This window comes from Carya illinoinensis, chromosome 15 (assembly GCF_018687715.1).
Source record: "Carya illinoinensis cultivar Pawnee chromosome 15, C.illinoinensisPawnee_v1, whole genome shotgun sequence".
In the NCBI taxonomy this organism is placed as follows: domain Eukaryota; kingdom Viridiplantae; phylum Streptophyta; class Magnoliopsida; order Fagales; family Juglandaceae; genus Carya; species Carya illinoinensis.
Window position 1 is genome coordinate 39475247 of NC_056766.1, and position 25677 is coordinate 39500923.

General features: G+C 32.3%; 1 protein-coding gene across 2 annotated transcripts in view; it reads left to right on the forward strand.

The window, feature by feature from the left end:
* The window catches only part of LOC122296033 (probable cyclic nucleotide-gated ion channel 20, chloroplastic), a 43487-nt gene extending 29433 nt beyond the window's left edge, over window positions 1–14054 (forward strand). For both annotated transcript variants that reach the window (XM_043105417.1, XM_043105416.1), the window contains 6 exons: window positions 2468–2613; window positions 7702–7779; window positions 11178–11307; window positions 11588–11834; window positions 11970–12132; window positions 13724–14054. In XM_043105417.1, the coding sequence (XP_042961351.1) occupies window positions 2468–2613; window positions 7702–7779; window positions 11178–11307; window positions 11588–11834; window positions 11970–12132; window positions 13724–13823 (864 nt within the window). In that variant the 3' untranslated portion in view covers window positions 13824–14054. The remainder of the gene's footprint in view (window positions 1–2467; window positions 2614–7701; window positions 7780–11177; window positions 11308–11587; window positions 11835–11969; window positions 12133–13723) is intronic.
* The last annotated feature ends 11623 nt before the right edge of the window (window positions 14055–25677 follow it).

The following is a 25677-nucleotide window of genomic DNA, read 5'->3' on the forward strand; positions in this document are numbered from 1 at the left end:
TCCACAAACCCACACCATTCACACTTCTTACTTTGTTAGAACACCAACTCCCCCAAGCCCTCTTGTATTTAGCATCAATAATATTTCTCCATAATATTTAGCATCCATTTCTAAATGATACATCCAAAGCCATTTCCCAAGGAGAGCTTTGTTAAAAAGCCTCAACTTGCGAATCCCCAATCCTCCACAAGCAACCAATGAACAAACTTTATCCCAACTTACTAAATGGAACTTCCTATCTTCCCCAAGCCTGCCCCACACAAAAAATTATGGAAGATTCTCTCAATTCTACAAGCCATCCCAGCGGGCAAAGGAAATAGGGAGAGAAAATACGATGGACAATTAGACAATGTACTTTTAATCAGAGTAATTATTCCCCCTCTGGACAAATAAATCATTTCCCAACCAGCCAACCTCCTCTCTATTTTCTTGATCACTCCATTCCAAATCAACGAAGATTTAGAAAGAGTGCCCAAGGGAAGGCCTAGATATCTCATTGGGAGGGATGAAATCTTGGAACCCAAAATGTTGTCCAAATCCATAGTATTCGAAACAGGACCCACTGGAACTATTTTTGACTTAGATAAATTGACTCTAAGACCAGAAACAGCTTCAAAACATATTTAAAGGGCTCTCAAAGATCAAAGATAATCTTGATTAGGCTCACTGAAAATTAGGGAATCATCAGCAAAAAGGAGATGAGAGAGCGTTATGCTGCCAAGAGAGTACCCCCAACAAAAAGCTTCCATCAACAGCTGCTTCAATCATTCTACTCAAAGCATCCATGACAAGAATAAAGAGGAAAGGAGACAAGGGATCCCCTTGCCTCAAACCTCGAGAACTATTAAAGAAACCAGCCAGCTGGAGAACCATTCACCAAAATCAAAAGTCTTGACTGTTGAAATGCAATGTCTGATCCACGCACACCATTTCTCTCCAAAACCGTATCTTCCAAGGAAATTGACAACTAGTGTCAATTAAATCAAGAGTCCAAATTATTGAATGGAACGAGTTTTAATGACTTTTATGCTACTATACGTAGCACGTAGTTTGTAATTAGGCTTTTTCTTGTATACTCCCTGTATACTTGGGCTTTGCCTTTTTACGTGGATCAATAAAATTTCTTTTACCTATCAAAAAAAAAAAATCAAGAGTCCAAATTAGACACTCTGCTAGGTTTACAAGACACGGGTAGGACCTTGACTGTAAATGTTTTGGTGAGCCATGAGGATTTTACCTACCCAATTTTTGGAATTTTGGGGTCAAGATTTTGAGCAGTTAACAGATCCTTTTGGGTAAATGGCTTCACAAATTTGCAGTGGAGAGAGAGTTTATGTAGAATGTGATGGGCTTAAATTGGGGGAAGGTGGAAGAGGTTGGAAATGTCAAACTTTGGCCGAATTACCTCTTTGAGGTGTTTCCTTGAAATAAACAATAGTTCCCGTAAATTACAAAGATAAGTCCTATCCAAATATGCACAAGTTTAATTTTAAATAGAAGATAAGATTAGAATCCTAATCTAGCACAACTCAGTTTCCCAGTAAATCAGGAGTCTTAATAAAGAAAACCCTAGTTTTCCTTTGATAGGAAACTCTTACATGAAGCATAGAAAAGGTGGATTTGTGGAGGGGTATCGGGAGAGCCGGTCGTGCTTTTTGGAAATAGTTTCCTTTCCCAAGGTGTAGATGTGAGTTTCTATTTGGTTGTATTGTTGGTGTAGTTGGGTGCATTCTTGAGTGTTATCTCCTGATTTACTTCTCTTGATTGAAATAAGAGATGAACATTAGATACGGGTTGATCAAGATGGGTATTTTACTGAACATGAATTGTGTTCACTGTGGCCCTTTGTGATAATATGGTAATTGTTAGCGATCCTCGTGTAGGAAGGTCATATCCACAAGAAAGTGTAAAGTACTCTAGTTGAACACGGGAGCTGTAATCATCATTATATTGGAAGCCTATGCTGCTAAAAGGCACTCATGTTATTGACCTCAAAATCCCTGAGGTTCTTTGGGATTATATATCTTGTGCCTTGGACTGGTATAGAACATAATGTCTCATATAAATGGCCACTCCTATATAGGTATAGAACTCTAAATAAACCCAAAAGTTCATGGGAGTGCTTTGATAATTGATTTATATATATTCCTCCCAAGTGAGACCACACATTACCCTGCATATGCATTCTCTCTTGAAGTTGTAAACCAATTGAGTAGTTGTGCATTATTGATGCTGGAACAGAAGCTCAAAGTCAACTACATCAGGGTCTTATGAGTGTGTCTTCCAGTGTCCCACAGCATTGGAAAAGTAATGATATTGTATTGACTTCGTAACAAGTACATAATCAAATTTCGTGCGTTGTGAAATAAGTTTGTGATTCATATGTGATTCAATCATTTTTGTTCTGAATTTCATAGTTAATTATACCCCTAGCTGAATTTTCATTTCTGCATATGATTCTGTGAAGCAAATTAGTACGCTGGCTGGAAATCAAACTCCTAGCTACTTTGTTGGGGAAGTCCTTTTTACCATGGCCATCATTGGACTAGGCCTCTTACTCTTTGCTCTCCTCATTGGAAATATGCAAAACTTTCTTCAAGCTCTCGGACGGAGGTACAATTTTTTCATATGGTTTTTGTTTTTCCCCTTAATGTTTGTTTATGCAAAGCCACTTGACAAGTTGTAGTTATAGTGTGTGTTCAATGTTGATTGATATAATTACTATTTTTCTTCAAATCCTCTTTTGACAAATATTCCATTAAAGGTAAGTGAAAAGGAAACGTGCTATAATGCCATTGCCTGTTGTGAGAGGCAATAACCTTTTTAATTTGTTTGTTTTTTATTTTGTTTGGGGGAGAGAGAGAGAGAGAGAGAGAGAGAGAGAGAGAGAGAGAGAGAGAGAGAGAGTTGAGAAGATTGAACCAAGTTGTTCTACCCTTTTTCTTTGGTAGTTCAATGGAGCTTGAAGAGGAAAACTTATTGCTATGGGAGCTTCTCTGCCATATGGATCATAGAATTATCAAGGATATGAATTTTTAAAATTCCAGAAACCACATGATTATATAGCCTGAGGGAACATGTCTCTTACCTATATGCGCTTGACTAAAGAGGATACTAGGGAGTTCACTTGAATACTTCAGATTAGTTGTTTGCTATTTCTGTACTAAACATTTCATTTTCTCTTTTAAATTGTAACAACCCCTTCCTGCTAAGGTTAGGAATATTACTTGACTACTTTCCATAAGACCAGGTAATTGGAATTTTATAAATATTATAAACCTCAAAAGAATAAATGTAAAAATCCAACGCATCTGATCTTAAGGAAAAACCATCAAACGAGTTCAAACAAAATGCAAAAGCCTCTGCTGAAAACACTAGTTCAATCCTTCACTGAGTCAATGTCTCCTCTACTAACTCTAGTCTGCTGACTTGTCCTTATCATTTACCTGTGACATTTTAAAACATAAAACAGAAATGAATCAAATACTTAGCAAGTAACACGTCATATTGTAAAAATCTCATTAAGTAGGTTTTCATTTAAAAGAATCATTGAAACACATTTAACACCTGATGCATATCATTGAGAAAAAACGTTTCTCTATAACCTCCCATAACAACAAACACATTAACCGTTGTGTCTAGGCTGTGCACCAGTTCCACGTCTTGTGGCCACCAGGGGAACTAACCTCTCATATTGTATGTAAAACATCTTGGTGGACCACAGCTTTTGAATGGCTTGCTCATCCACCCTTCTAACTTTGGTAACATCATATCCTCTATGGTCAAATACTAAAACCTGTCATGCAGTCATTCATCATACTTTCTTTCCTTTCTTTTTTTCCTTTTTCATAAATTTCATGACATGAACCTTTTCATAACTTTTCAAATCATAAGCATACGTGTAGCTTTTGTGACAAACATATATAGCACATACATCACATTAAAGCATTTGCAAAATGTAACTTTCATAACATATCATATCACATGTGCATAAAAAGGGTCTTACAAGAAAAGGCTAACAATATCATATAACTTGGAAATTCAGTTAAGAAAATGTAACATTTTAGCTTGAACATCAAGGGCATGATCATACTACTTACCTTGCTTTCCTAAGATGCAAAGTGTCAACATTTCCTTAGCAACTTTAAGAAACACATCCATGTTCATTATTACTCTTCCTTGCATACACATTTCTAACGTTTTGAGCTTTTCTACTCATGCTTTTACTCTTGGGATAGTTCTTGATCGCAATTATGTTTTCTTTGATAAAAACAACTCTTTTTCATGGATGATCTGACAATCACACATGATTGATACTAAGTGTTGGTATGTGCATACTGTCAAACCAGCAGTGTATAAGTAGAGTTTGACTTGCTACAACTCCTAGGTCAATCCAAAAGTAATGTATCTTGGTCATTGAGAAGGTAACCCACTGGAGACTTAGGCCATGTTTGGGAAGTGAAATGAGTTGAGAACATCTCATCTCATCTCAAAACTTCTTATAATTTCCTTCCCAAATATCACTCAAACACAAAACACTTTCAATTTCAAATCTTCAACTTTTTTATGTAATTATTACCTAATCATTACAACTTTCCCAAACTTCCAAACAAAATGCAAAAACCAATACAACTTTTTTAAATTTCAAAACAAAAATAATATTAAAAATTATACTCTAACAGTTTTTTAACTTTATAATATTTTTATTCAACTTTTTCTCTCTCCTTACCCAAAACCCAATAAAAATCTTAACTCAAACCATTTCACTACTATTCATAAATCACTTCACTACTATTCATAGAATTCTCATCTCATTTCACTTCCCAAACATGCTCTTAAGTCATGGCCTTTGAAGGCTTATTAGGACTCTTTTTTAAGGCCTAACAGCAGCCTTTGCTGTTGCTATGCTGCAAACTTTTTGTAGTGGCTGAGACATAATTCATTGAACTCTAACATGCACATTGGGCTTCCTTTCACAAGATTCTCATAATTAGCTACGTGTGCATATTCTTTTGAACTGGTTTTTAGATCCAGCTTGGAAGGAAACAGTTTTGCTAACTATGGACATGTATAGAAATTCAATCGAAATATAACATTCTAACATGTACCCTATAATTGTAATGAAGCACGCATACATCTGATATAAGCCTCAACCAAGTCCTTACCTAGGAGTTTTGGCCATTTACTAAGGGATGAGTGAAAAAGCAGTATCTGTCCACTCAGTTTTGTGCACAAGAACTGCTTTTTGTTCCTCCTTGTGGCTGGTTTAGGTTCCCCAAGTCACAGAAACATCAAGGAAGCCTCAATGTTATTACAAGAAGGGAGACCGTTTTGAATCTTGTACAATCTTGAAGAAAACTCATCTTTACCTTGTTTAGAGATTGCACAATAACTTGCAGCCTTTCGGGATCCCTTCTAGCATTCGGTTTTGAGTTGTTTGGCTGTTTAGAGGATAGAAAAAATGGTTCAATCCATGTTTGAAGTTAAATTAACAAAATCATTTACTTTTTAAAAAATTGAAGACACGGTTGAATCCGGCATCGAAAACATAGTTCTCTCTTGTTTTTAACAGCTATTATTATGCTTTCGGTAGCCCTTTTATTGTGGATAAAAACGGTAGGAGGTGGCAACTAGAGGTGGCTTCTCTACCTGGGAGTGACTATAGCAGCACCCTATCCGTTGGATGCCAGACAGGATGGTCTAGATGACAGAAAGCTGCAGGTATTCCCTTAAGTCAAGTTTGTACCAAAGCCTAGACCTCATTCCCTCTAAGGAATTCAATGAATCCTTAGGCAGCTAATGCTAATAGTCTAAGGTGAATCCATATTTTGGATTCGAACTTAGAACCTAGTACATGTCAAACCATTTGGGAGTAACCCAAGGTCCAATGGTCCATAGTGACACCACCCTTGGTGGTATTCTTTTGGTAACCCTAAATGCCTTTCTAAACTTCCCCCGTTTCCCCTATTTTTCTAATGCAGAATTTTTTATTACTAAAATTAACAAATAAGTCACAAGGAACTTTTTGACACTAATATTAAAATATGCTTCTACAAATATAAACCCTAGATTTAAAGGAAACAAGTTTCCTAAAATAGAAACCTATAATTTTGTGGACACAAACAGCAGATTATGTGAATGATGGTTAGATTGTATGGGTTTGAAGATAAATAAACTAAAGAAGTTCCTAACCCTAATCGACCAAGTTTAAAACTTTTCTTAGGTTTAGATATGCAATTATTTATAAAGTGAAAATCATCTCTTCTTTTAGAGGAAGGAAATGTTTTTTTAACAGTTATCATCTCTGTATTCTTGCACCTAATAATTATCTCTTTTGATTGTTCCAATCTGCTACCTTATGATGTTCAAGTACTGAACTACCACATCAAACATTACATGCACTCAGTTGTGCTCAACTCCCCATTACTTGAATTCTCCAGTTTTCCTTCCTTGCTTCCTTTTTTTTTTTTTTTTACCTCAAAATCTCACTTCCATTCAAAGTCCTTTGCAATCTATCAAGATGATGATTTGTGGATGATTAATTACAGTTGGAAGCCATAAAATCTCTTGACCTTTTTGCTTAAGACCCATCCTTTAAATGCAGAAGTACCACATTTATTTTCCTTCTTTATCTTTTCTTCTCCTTTAGAAGTTTTTAGTTCAGAATTTGGGCTTGATGTCAAAATGGCTTGAAGACCTCATTGTGAGGATTTCTCATCATTATAAAGGCACCAAAGTGCAATATACACGGCTAGAATTAAGCCTGGATTACAGTAAATAAAATCTGTCTATGTATGGAAACTAGCCCTCTGTACAGATTCTACGTAAATAAATATATACAAGTGTCTAAAGCTAAATAAGGAAACACAGAGCATATCACGCTTACAGTAAATAAAATCTGTCTATGTATGGAAACTAGCCCTCTGTACAGATTCTACGTAAATAAATATATACAAGTGTCTAAAGCTAAATAAGGAAACACAGAGCATATCACGCTAACACTTGATCACCTGTAAGAGGTGCGTACTTTTTTAAAGAAAAACTATCCCTTTAATTCTCAGTAAGATTGTAGTTATGAATATTGCTAGAGTTTAATTTGTATCATCTAGTTTGATCATTTTTATGGCCGTTCTTCTTTCTTCTTCTTGGGTCCACTTGGTCAAAACTCATGTATCTATGCCTTCACAAATACCAATCTATAAAGGCCACCTTAGGATGTGAGCTTGTGCTTATCTGTGCATTTGGTTTTGTAATTTGTTTCCCTTCTTTTGACTCACGCATTCCTTACCTTTTCTGTTTCCTTTGGTTTTGAAAGTAATTAGTTTTTGCAAATTCATTAACAAAATGGTGTTAATTTTTTTTTTTTTTTTTTTACTTATTTCTTAATGTCAATTGTTGGCGTGTTAACATCAAGTTTAAAATGTTGCAAGTAATTAAAGCACATCACATGTTTCTTTGCTCAGTTACTCAAAACAGGACAGCATTCTTCTTTGTATTTTTAGTTCCAAAGTTGAGTTACACATAATACATGAATAATAGCTACCAATCTTATTTTAGATGTGACTTGTATTGTCGCTTACCTAACAGAATTTGAAAAACAAAACATGACATTTGCGTTTCAAATTTATTATGTACCACCAAAGTTTTGGTCTTCTTTGACCAGTTGCCTTTTCTTTTTCTCTTTTGGTGGTTATCCCTTAGGAGGTTGGAAATGTCTCTAAGACGTCGTGATGTGGAGCAGTGGATGAGCCATCGACGCTTGCCAGAAGAACTACGAAGGTATGCCATTCTCTTAACTACATAAAATGTCTCTAAGATGTCATGATGTAGAAATATGAAACATTTGAATGCATATGACTTGGAATGATTCTTTGCCAGACAAATCCCTATAATCTGCATGTTTGGTACCTTTAGTTTTACCTTCCAAAAGTTTATGGAAAATGCTACTTAGCCCCCTTCAATGTTACCGTTCAAAGTTACCGCTTGAATATTTTTATTTTACTTAGTGATTAAGGAAGTGATCATTAGTGAAGTTGTATCTTTTTTTTAATTTTTCTTAATTGGTAAGGATGTTAAAAAAATTATTTACACAAAAATGATAAAAAAACAAACTACGCATTTGTGCTAGTAGTATGCCCAGCAGTAAGTGCTGGGCAGCCCGCTAACACCACCCAAAGTTTATATGATAGGTCATGAACAGTGATTAGGTCAAGATAACTGCATTACTAAATAAATAATTCAATAAATGATACCTCCTTGTAAAAAGCCCTCTTGACGGTTTTCGAATCCAATTTTAAAATCTCACATTCTAAGAGTAGACTACAACGTAATCTATACTTAAGATGACCAAGGACGAAGTCTGTTTAATCACTTCTTTTAATTGGTTCTACTCTACGTTTTTTTACTTTCCACTCTTCTCTTCTCTTAATGTTCTTTGTCACTTCTCTCTCTCAGCTTTTATATTTCCTTTCCCCTCAATCCATGCTCTCTCTCTATTCTTTCTAGAGAGAGCCAATGGTACTAATCACTTCTTTTAATTGGTTCTACTCTACGTTTTTTTACTTTCCACTCTTCTCTTGTCTTAATGTTCTTTGTCAATTCTCTCTCTCAGCTTTTATATTTCCTTTCCCCTCAATCCATGCTCTCTCTCTATTCTTTCTAGAGAGAGCCAATGGTACTCTATAAATACCTTGCAAGAGGCTGGTATGTCATAAAGAGTCTTCTCTTATTTTAATGTTTATGGTTCGGAAGTGTTGTAGAAGAGGATTATTCTACTGTTCCTACTTCCCACTCATAATTATTCAAAGATTTGATAAATAAGCAGATGTGTATACCCTTATGATATATATACATTAGGTTATGTGAAAAAGAAACTCTATTATCAAAAGATTATCTAGTAAAAAATTGTCAGCCCACTAGAAGTGTGAGATATTACTCCATATCAATTTTTTCCTTAGACTATGCTACTGCTGTTTGTTTTGTACTCTTTCATGTTACTAAATCACATCCTAGGTAGGTATTGTATCTTGTACATCTCCTATCTGAAAGAGAGCCTGCCAGTCAACCTCAGTAAGACCTTCCACTCTGAGGTCTATAATCGGCAGGAACAAAAATCCAAGACAAATAATTTACTTAAATATCAAATAATATTATTATAAGGTGGAATCCTAGCAGCTTCCAAAGATGGACTTTGTTCACTAACTGCATGTGAGATATTCAGTCAAGCAATGGTAACACAGTTTAGCTTCCAAACTATTTGAGAAGATTTAGATTTTCAAATAGTTTTCTCTTATCTATCAAGGGTTTTGTGATATGGATCCATGGGAATATCACTGGATCGAGCACCTTATAAACCAGTTTTGAGACCTAAGAACTTTTCTCTTAGATAAGCTAACACCTTTCTTAGACCTAACAACTTCTATACTGGCCTAAGTCCTGGTATGAAACCAGTGCTGTAAAATCCTCCTAGCATTACCTCCAGTCATTTTTAGTTATCACAATCTCATCTTCATATTCTACAAGAAGAATGCAGCCTTCATCATTATGTAAGTGGAATAGTGAATGGTCTATCATTGCAACTACTAAACTCTAATACTGCTAATAAAAACTTCCTGAACCATGCTCTGGGTCATTGTCTTGGCCTAAGTTACTTAAAAAAAATGTCCAGCTACCTTTTTAAAGAGAAACCATACAACTAGATGAAAGATGAAAATAGGAATATAAAAAAGAAAAGAGTAAAGAAACAACTATTAAATTGGTGGGGACCCAAAAAACCTTAAAGAAATTAAGGACTTCAAAATCTGAGAGAGCCATATTTTCTTTCTTGCCAAACTATCTCATTTTGATTTCATTTTTTCTCAACTTTCACTTATGCCCTATTAAATCCCTCTCTATCTCACAATTTACCTTTTCGTTTTTTTTTTTTTTTTTTTTTTTAAATTCCAACCTCTAGTGTAAACAATAAAAAGCACAACAAGAAAAGTTGTTTCTTTTTCATAATTATTTTCTCTTTTTTTTTTTTTTTTTTTTTTTTTTTGCATATTTAATAAAAATACAAAAAAAGGTCAGATAAACTTATTTGTAAATTTTTTGTGTTTCTTTTATCCTTCTTTTTAGATGTAAGATAATATCAATTTATGAATTGATATTATATGTATACTTCTCTCTTTGTCTATTGTATGTAATACATCACCATAAACCATAAAAGATGAGAATTGCAAATTGTGTTAAGAAAATACACCTGCTATTTTTTATAATTCTTTGCTAAACAAGCTAGACGTGGGAAAAGAAATAACAAAGAGAAATTGAAGTGGAATGGTCATCATTTGTGACAAGTGCAACTCCTGCCTTGCACCTTCCATTTCATCTTCCTATGTTTTGAGTTCAGGATAATTGAAGAAACATATTTGCTTGATATTTTTTTCCACTAAAATTACCTAACTCAGCAGACAAGAACATTTGGCTACCAATTTAAAATCTTTGTGCCATGCTTTTGAAGTTGTCCTTAACGCAATTTTTGCAGCCAATTAACATTTGCTAAGCTTAGCACCTTCACTGAAAATGAATGATAAACGATAAATTGTGAATGAGAATGAGGACTTGAGCTCTGTATTTGTGAAAGGCAGCTCACCATCTAGAATGCGACTGTCGGTGGTAGGGATAAACCGTGGATAAAAAAAATCTCAAAATGCTTTGAAATCAAACAGCACCGAAGTTGTTTAGTGTTGCCATCAACAATGCAACAACATCTATGTTCTATTAGATTTCTTGTTTTGAGAGTCTTTTCACACCTAGGAGTAGGGTTGTGCTTTTAATTTAAGCTAATATTAACTGACAAACAACTTGAGATTTTTTATACTTGAGGATTTATAATGAGAAAGGAATGATGATGATAAATCTTTTCTCTCTGCTTAGAGTTGAGATATCGAAGGCACCTAATGAAATTATCAGTTGTAAGCTATATATGTATATAACAAAAGAAAGAAGCCAATAAGCTCTGCCCCAATGGCGCTTCCTTCCCTAATAAGAATAAGATAGAAAATGAGGTCGTGCTGAGCTCATTGGATTCTTTATTTGTTCATCTATATGTACACATCTTACATCTCTTAAGTCACAAATGTGCTTTCTCTTGCAGGATTTATTGACAATCTGACCCATAGAATTGGCTTTTCATGTAGGCAAGTTCGACAAGCTGAAAGATATAATTGGGCAGCCACCAGAGGAGTAAATGAAGAAATTCTTGTGGAGAATTTGCCGGAGGACCTTCAGAGAGATATAAGACGACATCTCTTCAAATTTGTGAAGAAGGTAGGTATCAGAATATTGGAGTTTTGTAGCATGGCTAGTTCCTTGAATAAATTTGCATGTTGATTGATTACACTTTAGTTAAAACTTAGTTCAGATCTTTCAGACTTAAGGACTTAATAAGTTCATTTGGCTTTGCAATATGAGCCGATGAGATCCACTGGAAAATTGTATAAAAACTGTGGGATATCAAAATACACCCTGAAGTAATGAAAATCGCTGATATCCTAGTTACGCTAATCTATTCATAAGCATGTTATCAGGATTAAAAAATGTACTGCAGGTTCGGATTTTTTCAATGATGGATGATCCTGTCTTAGATGCCATTTGTGAGAGGTTAAGACAGAAGATATACATTAAAGGAAGCAAAATTTTGTACGAAGGTTGTGTGGTTGAGAAGATGGTATTCATCGTACGTGGAAAAATAGAGAGCATAGGATATGATGGGATTGGAGTTCCCTTATCTGAAGGGGATGTTTGTGGTGAGGAGCTTCTCACATGGTGTCTCGAGCAGTCTTCAGTAAATAAAGGTATGAGTTTAATCAATAACTACCTCTCCATATGTTCAAGGGCCTAGAGAACTTGCTAGCTAGAATCTTTGCTTCACTATAAGTTCCTGCATTTGAAGGATACCAGCATATTTATTCCTACGGTTGCCATTGTAGATGGGAAAAAAATAAGGATTCCTGGACAGAGATTGCATAGCAACAGGATGGTAAGGTGCTTAACAAATGTAGAAGCATTTTCACTCAAAGCTGCTGACCTTGAGGAAGTTACCAGTCTTTTTGCAAGATTCTTGCGGAATCAACATGTTCAAGGAGCCATAAGGTTATTTCTATGTTAACCCATATCTGAATGCTTGATGCATAATAATCTTGTGATAAATACACCTGTTTGGGTGCATATGCTGTCTTAAGATACTAGTTAATTTCATGGTATATCTATATTTCACATCCCAAAACTACGATAAATGTTTTTGAATTTACGCCCAAAAGTACACCTATATTATTTAGAATTTTAATAAAGTCCATATATGTAGACTTATACTATAATTACAATTTTAGAACAAAATTTTACAAAATAATTGAATGCTTCTTAGAAACCTAAAAGTTTGACCCTAAAAATCTTCTAAAATCCAAAAATATATTTTTCTTAGAAAAAATAAAGAGAAAGTAGAACTCATAATATGTAATGTTTTTGGTGTATGTATGTCAAAATTACTACACCTGGGTCCTGAAATTTGATTTTATTTTCATGCTATATAGAGTATAGGTCTCACACAACTTACATCTAGTCTTTTTAATGCCTTAAAAATCACATTAGGATCCCTTAGACTGCCTGGTTGTGGACCTGAAAGGGTAGGCATTAGAGTCTTAGGGCTTGTTTGGGAACACAAACCATGTCATCTCATCTCATCTCAAAATTTCTTTCCCAAACATCACTCAAACACAAACACTTTTCAATTTCAAATCTTCAACTTTATTATCTAATCATTATAACTTTCCCAAACTTCCAAACATAAGAAAAAAAAATGCAATTTTTTCAAATTCCAAAACAAAAATAATATTAAAAAGTTATTAATATTTTTATAATTAATAATGTTAAAAAAGTATATTCTGATAAAATTTGAACTTTATAATATTTTTATTCAACTTTTATCTATCTCCTTTCCCAAAACCCACTAAAGCATCTTAAAGAAAACTAGTTCACTACTATTCAAAAATCATTTTATTACTATTCACATAATTCTCATCTCATTTCCCAAACATCCCTCATGTCAACAAATATGCTTGTGCATGTGCTGGAATTCATGCAATCATGTTGTTTAGGCCATATCTATGTTGTCCAAGACAATAAATCAATCCAATATGTTTCCCTTAATGCTGGCAGCAAGCATAGTAATTCAAACCTAACTTTTTATTCCCTTAATCACGATTCAGAAGGGTTTTGTTGTATTTCTCACAATAACACCAGTAACATGGCTGGCTGATTATCAGAGCTAAAGAGACTCCAAATTTCTGTTCTGCTGCTTTTTTCATTTTTAGGATTGCTATCTTAGATATCTGCATGAAAGCAATTGCAAACGAAAGCCTTGTTTGTTGGGGCTTTTCCAGGGGTGCTCCATTTTCTAAAACAGAAGCTACCTGCATATAGTTTCGTAACCAAAGGGTGCTTAAGAATGTCACCAACTAACCGTGTTGCTTCTCAGGCCCTACTAGACTGAGCCTAAATAAATTACATTGTTTCTCGCATCATGATTTATTAGAAACCACATCTTTTTCTTTTGTTTAAGATGAATTAGATAACACATTCTAATTGTAAAAGCAAGTGGTTTTTTCCAGTCATGATAACAAGAAAGAGTATTTTAGTTTCTTGCAAACACCTCTCACCGAGCATTGTGATATTTGCTTCTCTGTAGGTATGAATCACCCTACTGGAGATCCCTTGCTGCCAATCGCATTCAGGTGGCATGGAGATACAGGAAGAAACGTCTAAGTCGTGCAAATACTGCATGCTAATCATATGTCAAGATAGCAGATCGACTATGGTATGTTTTGCATTGCATATTTGGGTAGCTCCATGTCGATCATGCACACCATATGAAGCTACAAGTTCGAATTTTTGTTATGAAGTAGTCTTGTAACCGGATGCCCAAACGCCTGGTAGTTGTAATGGGCTTGGAAAGTATGTACTCCACTCCTTAAGGTACTTCCATATACATCAATGAGATATATACCATAGTTCTCAAAGTCTTTCTTTTCTATGTTCTTAATCATATTACAAACTGTAGATTCTTTCTCCAACCGAATATATAATGCCAATTTCCTGTTTCATAACAAAGGCTCTCAAAATAGCAAGTGTTGAACCAAAGGTTGAGGGGGATGTTGAAAAGAAATAAACTCCCCTACTAAAGTATCATTGATTCCGTCCAGTCCGTTAGATCTATTGGGGGATGCATTTGAATTGGCCGGTTTGAACATGGACAGAAACAATTGAAATAGCAAAATCCAGAAGTTACTGATAAGAGAGATCATATTATGATAAGAGAGATCATGAGGCACAGTACCCTTCCAGTTACCCTACTATTCTCAGACCAAAATCACTTAAAAACTGATGATCTCTTCTTGAAAATAGATTGATAAATCTTCCCCATGCATGCAGATCTTTCTTAATTGACTGCATGCAGCCATCTAATTCTTGAAAAAAAAAAAAAAAAAATCAGCATGCATAAACCATCTCGATCTATTAAATACATCCCCCAATGAAAAGACAAGTCTATATTATAATTGGGAGATCATCTGCTCAATTCAAGAAAAAACAAAAGACTGATCAAATTAAGATCGAACTACTTCTGCTGATCATGGGTTTACTGCACCAACCCAGCACCCATGGTTTCTCAAATGGATGCAAAACTCAATATATATAGTTAAACCCTAGCCGCAGCTGAAGAACACGTACGGCTAGCCTTAGCATATATGCATATTTCCCACAGTATTTACACACTCATGAAGTACTGACATGGACAGACAGACAGTCCACGCATGCATGATGATCAGATGTACGTCGTCATGTAAAAGAAATAAAAATACCAAAACATGCACTAAAAAACCTGAAATAAAAGACCCCTAGCTCAAGATTTGGGGTAGGTTCATGCATGATCATGGTCAGTTTTTTATGTTTTCTAATTGGTTTTGTTTATAAATCAGGACTTACGTATATGACATCTTGTATAAATTAATTATATATGAATTATCGGAGTCCATTTAAATAGGATTCCATGGTTATTATTATTATTATATTTACATTAATTAGACGTTTCGAAAACAATAATTATAATAATATATTATATGTTCGTTATGCATGCATGACAGATCTGCATCGATCGATTACAAATAATTAACTACATCCCTTTAAAATTTTATTATGGTGTAGTCTTAATTTTGAAGATCATACCGTACGTACGTATAACTATATACGTACCTAAAGAATATCATGTGTACCATATATAGATATATCAATCATGTTCTGGCCTTAATTAATTTGTTGAAATCCATGTATTTGATTACAAGATCATGATGTGTATATATAAGATAACATAATTGTTAAGTCTTGACTCATCATCCCCAATAATATTATTTAATTTGTCCATGTTGTCATGATCACATTCGTTTTTAATCTTTGATTCTATATCTCTCCTTTCTTGCAATTTTAATATCTATTATTCTATTAAATGCTACTTTGATGATCAATTTGACTGTTGCAAATGACAATTCAGCCTTAATAATACATTTTCTATGTATGCTTATATTTAGGATTAAGATACCTTAAAGTTATAATTAAGGTTTGAATTTAAAATTTTAAAGTGGAAGACAGATAGACATATGTATATATATAATGGATCGTATAATATTTATTGAGCATTTAATATTATATACAGTTACTTTTGCATACTTTTTACACACTCCACCGATCATGTAATTTGCCAAATCAGTTATTTCATATTAAAAAAATGATAGAGCCAATCATATTAATGGAATGCACAAAGTATACACAAAAATGACTGCATGTAAATTTTTTGTTATTTATTTATTTATTTATTTATTTGTCTTTAAGGGATGTGAATCCTTATATTCAATCTATTTTGTGTATTTGATTATAATATGCATTCAAATTATGATTTAGTGAGGGAAAATCACTTTATATATATATATATATATATATCTATAATATTTCACACGTATTTCATATATATATATATATATATATTTTTTAAGACCATTAATATACCATGAGCTTTTAGAGTATCATTATTATAAATACATATCATCTCTTTAATTTATCGTTACAAACTTCATAATTATTGCTATATTTATCATCTTTAATTACCAATACCATGACATGAGTAATCAATAATTTACTTAATATGGTTAATGTCGCATGCAGCTGTATATAAAATACCACCATGCATGCATCATCTTAATTACATCAATATATAAATGAGTACTGATTCCATAATATTATTATATATAATGAGCACTCCATATTAATTAAGCACGTACATGATGATGGCATATAATTCTGGTCATCATCATGAATCCATCATCATGTTCTTGAAATCTTCGATTCACCTGATCATCATGATCATTAGGTGCCCGCCAGGCCAGCTCAAACCCTAGCTAATGATCAATTATTACTCGATCGATCGTCTGAACTTTCATTAATAGCGTAAAACCCTGATTTGATTAACTGATCAATTCCATCAGGCTTACGCACGTACGTCTACATGACATGATGCAGTGCAAGCAGCTAGCTAGGGTTTGCATGCATGCATACAGCAAATAGGATTAATATGATTTAGACTTAAGAGGTTTAACTACTAATTAATATTACCCTGAGGATAAGCAATTGCAGCTGCATGCTAGCTGCTAGCTAGCTAGGCGAACGCGCGCGCGGCGGGTCGCTTTATTACACATGAGATCGAGGAAGTCATGCATGCAGCTGGCGGCCCGCGTATACGTGCTACGTGTAGTAGTGGGGACTTGCGATGATAATTAATACACTAATTGACCTTCAAACCTTTTCATAATTCATTCATCAACTGAAATACACAGCATATTATATAACTCTTCATCATGATCATGATCAGGAGAAACTTAAATTAAAGCTGAAAGAGCGCCAGAACATGCTTGCTGCAAAGAAAACTTCTCATCGTCGTCATCATCATCATCACGACACAGCCTGCAGCCTTTGACTATATTTCAAGTTTTCCTTTTCTTATCCACTGCTCCAGCACGCAACAATATTTAATTGTCAATTTTCAACTATATCTATATTATTTCATGAACTGATCTTTTACTCTGGTGATCTTCTAGCTAGCTAGCTGAATTGTTTCAAAATTCCCATTAATGTTAAAAAATGTCAGTTTTCAAAGCTTTATATATAATTACTAGCTAGCTAAGATATCATCACGTCTCCACACCAGACGGCTTTACATTTCACTTTTATAAATTATGGGGAAGTGATATGAATTATCCTAACTAGTTTTGCTTCCGATCTGTTTTTATTTCACAATATCATGATGATCTGTTTTACAAACATATTCCTCCAGCTATCTAGATGCATAGCTAGTTATTTCTGCTACGTACCGATCCTAAATATATATATATATATAATAACTTTGCGTATGATCATGAATGGGAACCATATTCCAACCTAACAAGAAATGCTCAATAATATTGCAGCACATCAGCCCTACTGATCAGTAATGAGATAGAACGCAATAATAATTCTGATACCAACAGCAGCAACAACAACAAATAATTAATAATAATAGCAATAATAAAGAGAAAGCAAGTAAGTTTATATATATATATATATATGTATATAGTACATTATACCATGCTACTCATACACGTGAACACTCAAAATATTTAATTCCTGGCCTGCTCGCTCTTGGAATATTAATTAATCAATCAATATATATTCATAATATTCCTAACCAATATTATTGTATATCTATAGGTTCACCTGGATGTTGGGAAGAAATTATATTGGATGCAACCTCACAAATATTTAAGAGGCAGCTAGCTGCAGAAGATTTAATATTTTGTGTACTTAGGTGAAGGAAGGGCAGTGTGCGCGCATGCATGGCAGATAGATCATTAAAGACCAGGTCAACTGCCGATCGATAAACGCATGTGTGTGTATATATATTTATATATATATATATATGAAAAATATTTTAATCACAAAATAATTATATAAAAATAACTTATAGTTTAACGTAATTTATCATATTATAAAATTATTTTTATTATAAAATAAATTTAATAAATTATATAAAATTATGTTAATTTATAAAATTATTTTTATGTACTTTCATTATCTACTTAACAATTCTCTATATATGAGTCTAATCAGAAATTACTCATATTTATACACGGTGGGGCCGTTCCTCCGCCTCAATTTAAAATTAGTTGGACCATCGATCAATTAAGTTCAACTCCCGCCCGCAGTAAAGTATTTAAGACGTGAACCTCTAGTTATAAAAGCACACGTACGTACGGTGACCACGTCGACCTGCCTCGGCTGCAGCTAGCATGCTTGCAGGCGGGCAGTAGTACTGCATATCATGTACATATGAAGTTAGGTTGACATGGCTGGCTATGGCTAGCCCACTCTAGCTATGGCATTAATATAACTCGGCTAGTTTGGTTGTGTGTGTGTATATATATATATATATATATATGCTGGAGACTGATCGAATTGGGTGGGAAATCCAGGTACTCCGTACGCGTACACATGCAAGGAGACATCTAACTAGCTAGCTAGCCGGATCTTTTTAATTTCTGCATTCATGTTCGATCGATCTCTAGATGTTTTGGACTTTGATTAATTAGGATCTTATATGTATGATGAGAACATGCAATTAGTGGTGAATAAATTAATGAAAGTAGAAGTTTTCCTAAAAGTAGGACTTTGACTACTCAAATATGGTAATTGATACATATAGTATCATGATTTTCGTGGTTAAATCAGCTTCACATGACTTTTGAATTATTCATTTTGGTTGATGCATATACACAAAATTAGTTGATCATAACGCGTACAATAATTAATAGCTTTTATGGGAAAGAGAAAAAATAGATAGAAAGAGAATACATGATGATTAGCACAATATATGTAGAAGTAATGCTTCTCATTATCCTTCCATAATCTCATTATGTGGCATTAGATAATTGAAAACTATTTATTATATTTTTACTTGTGAACCTATCATCTAATGTTACATTATGAGATATATGATGAGAGGATGATGAATAGATTTTTTCTATATGTAGATATCATTCAACGACCCTCAGCTAGCTTGTAAAGATCACCACGACTTTTCTAAATCCACATCACAATTTATGTTGAAAATCTTCTCTACCAAATCATTTAATTTATTGGCCGATCATGTGTTCGATGGTCATAAGACGTCACGCATAGATTTTTCTATAAGCTTATATGCAAGTAATTAACATTTTTAATACTAATGCAATCGAGGCATATATATGATCTATATTTAAGAAAAATATCATCATTCTTTTGTTACCTTTTGGCGTAATATCAAATGATTAGAAACTTAGTTGCTATCATTTGCTTAATTATTTGTCAATCATTTTACATCACATTATAAGAGAATAATGATATAGGTATAGTTAAATGAAAATGAATAATGTTTTCTACTTATAATGGAAAATGCTAAATGTATTTAATAAAAACTTAAAAAAAAGTTCATTTTCCATATGTTAGACATTATTGATATGCTAAAAATCAAAAATTCAAAAGAAAACTAACAAAATAAATCTTGTAAGAAAAAGTGTAACTTCGTCGTATAGCACTAATACTCATTTCTAATTAATGAGGATTTTGCTATACTTAATCTCGATAATTTTAGGAAGTGGAGCAATTTAAATCAATCATGATTTGATAACTTTTTCTTGATTTGGTTTCACAATTAACTAGAAATTAACATCCATGTGTTTTAAAAAGTTGATTTTTGTGTAAGATTTTAAATGCAAGTAGCATTAATTTAATGTTGGTGCAAATGGTGATATATATATACCAGCTCATACAGGGATATTAATTATTCGATCGCTTCTGCATATTTTAAATTGAAAATATTATCTAGTGATATATAATATATGGTCGGTCTAGCTCTTTAAGCATACGATCCAATACAGCTAGCTATACCAACAATTTTCTGCTTAGCATTAAAGCGTTGCATTAATGCATAATTCAATAACCATGACTAACTCCATTAAGATCTCAAGCTAGCAACTTTAATGAATCGAACCATTTTCTTTGGTCATTATGTCGACAAGTACGTATACCTTGATCGCTTGTTCTCTAAGAAATTAGGTTCGATACTTAATTATTTAAGTCAAGTAACAAAAATCAGCGTGATTTGATATTCCTTTTAAAGAACCAAGCATGCATTTACTTGCATTATATTTCTACAAGAAAGTTGATTAATGGTTACGTAAATATGACGAAAATGATCAATTACTACGAGAATGGGTCAATTTTTATAATGAATAATCGTTTTGGTTGCAAAAACCTTATTACGAATAAGGGGTTTTCTTATAATCATGTATATATAGATATGCTGCATGCATGTTCCTACTGAATGGAGAAGCTAGCCCCAAGGAGATGTTATATATATATATACACACCCGCACGGGACATGCATATAAGAAATACTTTAACTATAAAAAGATCTTACAAAAACAAATTAAACACAAACTAACTTCGCTCGATGTTGTACGTGCATTAGATTCTAAAACTACTCTTAGCTTATGGCAGATCTAAACTATTATATAAAATTATTACGTCAATTTATAAATTTATTTTTGTGAAATTTTTGTAGCTCATGTATATGTACATATAGCTAGGGAGTACACACTCACATGTTTTAAGCAAAACAAAGATCAAGTACTACTAATTAATTAGAAGACAATAATATATAAGAAATACTTAACATAGATATCTTAAATGTAAAGGACAAATTAATTAAACACATACACCAATGTTATATAAGCTGATTCATCGATCTCGTAATTACTAGTAGATCATGAGTATTATGATGATGACATGATTGCTTAAAAGTTTTTGGAAAACATGCACCAATTCTTGATGGAAAATCAGTATACTACTGCTTGCTTGTTTAAATGCTGAAGCAGCTAGCTAAGCTGCTATATATATATATATAGAGAGAGAGAGAGAGAGAGAGAGAGAGAGAGAGAGAGAGAGAGAGAGAGAGAGAGAGAGAGAGAGAGAGAGAGAGAGAGAGAGAGAGAGAGAGAGATGTTGAATGCAGAAATAGCATAGGGAACAGCATTAAAACAAATGTTCCAAGCTGTACATTCATCAGCGAACAACTACTTTAAAAACAAAAGGAAGAAGAAGAAGAACAAAAGACAAAACCATTAGGCCATGATGTCTTTTATATATAATTGGACAGGCATATATAGCTTATAAGCTTAGGCTTATAATTATTGTGTTATTAAACTTTGAATGAAACCTCATTATAAGAAATACCATTCCCACATAAGTTTTCTACCAAAAATTTCCACCGAATTGTGTGTTTTTTTTTTTTTTTTACTTAATGATTAAGAAAATATTTTATAATAATTATCTAAATTTTATTATTTTTAAAAAATATTTATAATGATTATAAAATGCGTAAATAAAATAAAGAAAAAAATAAAAAAAAAGATGATTTAGCCTATTCAGTACTCATTCGGAACCAAATTTTCAGTAACTGTAGCAGCTCTCATATATTATTGCCTCGATCATATATATACATATACATACATATATATATATATATATATCCTTCATCAAGCTGAGTGCTCGAGCTTTAGGATTTGTAGTAAAAACAAGACTTAACTTGTACGCACTGTATAAGGATATATATGATTGAAGTACTGAAGATAAGAGAAATGTATGTCTTTAAAATGTTATAAAGACGTACTAAAGCTTAGTGCATGAGTTACCATTTAAAAAAATAATCTTTTAATACTTTTAAACGGTCGATTGTCGGAAGATATATTTGAATTAGAATTAAAAAAAAAAATTTATTTTTTTAATACTACTTGTGCTAAAGTTGTGTATGAGTAATAATCCCTATTATATATATATATAGTTTTTTAAGATTTTTGTATCTTGAAATACGTTTAGAAAACTTTTTGGCATATATATATATATATATATATGCAATAATGTAAGCATATTATACAGTAGGAAAAAAAAGAAATTTAATTAATATAATACTAATTCGATCCCTCATAAATGAATTTCTAGATCTAGAAATTAATATTGTTGCAATCATAGGGTACGTACGTATGGCAATCTAGATGAGTTATAAATTAGAATGGATATTACATGAGTCCATGTTTAAGAGGTACGTAACTTAGTAATAGGAATCTTAAAATCCCAATCATTATAATTATTTCCATACACATGATCATGATCATCTAAAAATGATGAATGCTATAAAAAAAAATCTAAAGCATGATCTAATTTCATTATAATTCTTAGAATTTTAGCATGCAACTTGTGCCAACTTCCTGGTTCAAATATGCAATTTCATTAATCAAATCACTGGCTGATATCAAGAAGAGAAAAGCACATAATCTGATCTCTCTATAAAGTTAGAATATGATCTCCAAGAAAATAAATTAATAGATTTATGGCATCTCACCAGACTAATCCCATTTGCGGTCAAACATGCAATTTTGTTAATTATTCAAAAAATTGCCTTTAATCATACATTATTGATCCTTAAATAGCCAACAAAATAGAATACCACTCTAATTTGGAAATAACAATTGCAAATAAAATAAAACTATAAAATATTAGTCTAACTAGGAAAACAATAAATAATTAAGAAAAGATAACAACCAATTAAAACAGCTTCACTAATTACGAAGCATCCTCCTTATTTGCATCAGCAACTCAATGTATTAGATTAATTATATGGAATCTATATCATGATTCTTAGCCATTTTAATTAACATTGAATGTATATATATAGCAACTCATACCAAAAATCAAAGTCTTAATGTTGTGGTACAACTATGAATTGAACTTATAAAAAGAAATTAACCATGTAATATATATGTGAAAATTGATTGCATTGATTGTGAAATCCCCCCTTTTTAATATTTTATTGCAAAAGACGAACCACACCCAATATCCCATTCCTCGATCGTAAGATCAGCACTACATGCATCGATTTAACTATATATTTCATCAATCAAAATTTATATAGTACTAACATATTTTTTGACTTTTATTTATCTCATTCAAAGTTTAATTTTACTTTGAATTATTTATTTATCTAAATTCTATATAATAATAAAATATTATTTATTTTTGGTTCTTTTATTGCTATTTTTATCTAATAATAAAAAAAGTCGTATTTTGCGTGCGTTTATATATCTACTAGTTATATATTATATTTTTAACAAAGAAAATATATTTTATATTAATTATGATAATTTTTATTTTAATTATGATAAAATATTTAGGTTAATTCCGTATTTTAATTTTTAAGTACATGATCATGCATGTTCTCGATCGTCACGTTTGGCTACATATTCATGAAAATAAATTAATAAATATTGGACTGACAAGTTCTTTTTCTAAATATGCAAAAACTTGAGAGCCTAATTAGGTCTGAATTTGGAAGCTTACAAAGTAATTTTAACGGTCTAAAATCTACTTGAAAGAAAATGATATATTTAGATCAAAATTTATAAAAATGTTTTTATAAGCACTTTAAAAAAAATCTAAAAGTCTACATTTTTAAAAAAAAACACCTAATCGAAACTTTTAATTTGTTGATAAGCTCTTGCAGATGACACTGAATGTACGTCTTTTTTAAAAACTACCGTAACTAACTTTGAAAACTGTTTAGGCTTATATTTATCAAACAGTAAACAACTTTTTAATAGTGGAGTTTTTTAATAAAAATCTACAATTAAAAACTTTATTATGAAAATCTCTATTATATATGAGTTAAGATAAATAGAGTCACTTTTGTGTATTTCTTGCGTATTTCATTGATGTGATCGGCCAAATCAATTATTTTATATTTAAAAAAATGACGCAGCTAATTATATTAATAGTGAAGTATATAAAAATAACTGTACACAAAAATTTCGATTATATAAATACCTACCACACGCACTAATTAAGTACTTGTACTAGAGATCATATATGGCATTGATGATCGCAATTTCAACAAATGCATGCATGCATGCGAGCAATTATATAATATTTTATGAGAAAAAAGTAGTAGAATGCTAGCTTCCAAGCTGGTGAGAGCATAGTTATTTAAGAATAAACAGTTTCATGAATTAAATATTATTAACAGTAGCGTGTCAATGTGCTTTATTCATTCAAGATGATTGCACGAAATTTGATTCAAACATTCAATTTTGGATTTAAAAATGGTTGCAAGCAAAGCCTCCTTCTTCAAATCATTGAGAACTAATTATTTATAAAAAGATGGAACAAGCTGCTGCTGCTGCAATTAGTAAATTGCATAAAGTCAAGGGCAATGGGTATTTGCTACTTATAATTAATGTTCTTAATAAATAAATTAATTGATTCACTAAATGAAGTACATTAATTAAAAATGGGTGCCAAGTACCATTCTCAATTAGTCATTGGGAAGAAGAAAAGGTAAGAACTTGTGCTTAATTGTGCATGATTCTCATGATGATGATGATCTATATATTTAAGTTCTCAATTATTTGAAGGAGGAGTGTTGGCATGCATGAATTACTTAAGCTATCTCAAGGTTGCTGTGTTTTGGTAATTAATGTTTTTATTTCATGGAAATAAATATGCTATCTGTGCCCTATTGACCACAGGTTCTTCTCTTAATTACTTTGATCCAAACCCTTTTGCACTTTTATTCCAATATTATATTTGTAGTACATTAACTCGTGGTGATGATGATCATGAATTCAAGTGAAGAACCAATTCAAAGCTAGCAATGAAAACGTGGAGAGACTCGAGAACTTTGTGCAAATATTTCTAGAACAAATGAATTAATAAAACCTTGTTATGAAATTGAGACGTTAATGGAAATAACCTTTTTCCAATTCTACAACTTTTAACTTAACAATTCAAAGATACCCATTGATCGAACTGATGATCTTTATATAATGAGGAATGATGCTCATTATTCCACGCCACACTACACAACATATTTTAAAATTATTTTTTATTTTATTTTATTCTTATTAAATTAATTGAGTCGTTCTACTTATCATTTATACACTACATATTTATTATAGGAAAAATAACATATATTGAGTTAACATATGTTAGATTATAACATTCATGCATGCATGCTCAATTACGTACAGAAGCGCATAGCCATATTTATAATATTAATTGCAGCAGCAACAGTAGTACTATATATATCTAACACATTAACGACCGCCATCTATATATATAAATAGACTAATTCCCACCTGACCAAACAATATTATATTGTTCGGAGTGTGTGAGAATTGTATGTATATTTTGCATAAAAGCCTCTCACCACCTACTGCTGGATTGGTCTTTTAAGTTATTTCAATTAATTTTACACCATTTTTCACACTATTACTACTGTTGCTGATGCTTTAATTTGTGGTTTTATAAGCATACTATATATCCAACAGTTAATACTTATAAGACAAGTGATAGACATCACTTATATATATATATATATATATATATAGAGAGAGAGAGAGAGAGAGAGAGAGAGAGATGGACGTTGGAATTATAGAGAATTTGAACACTTGTATTTTATTGTAATTTCTGTCA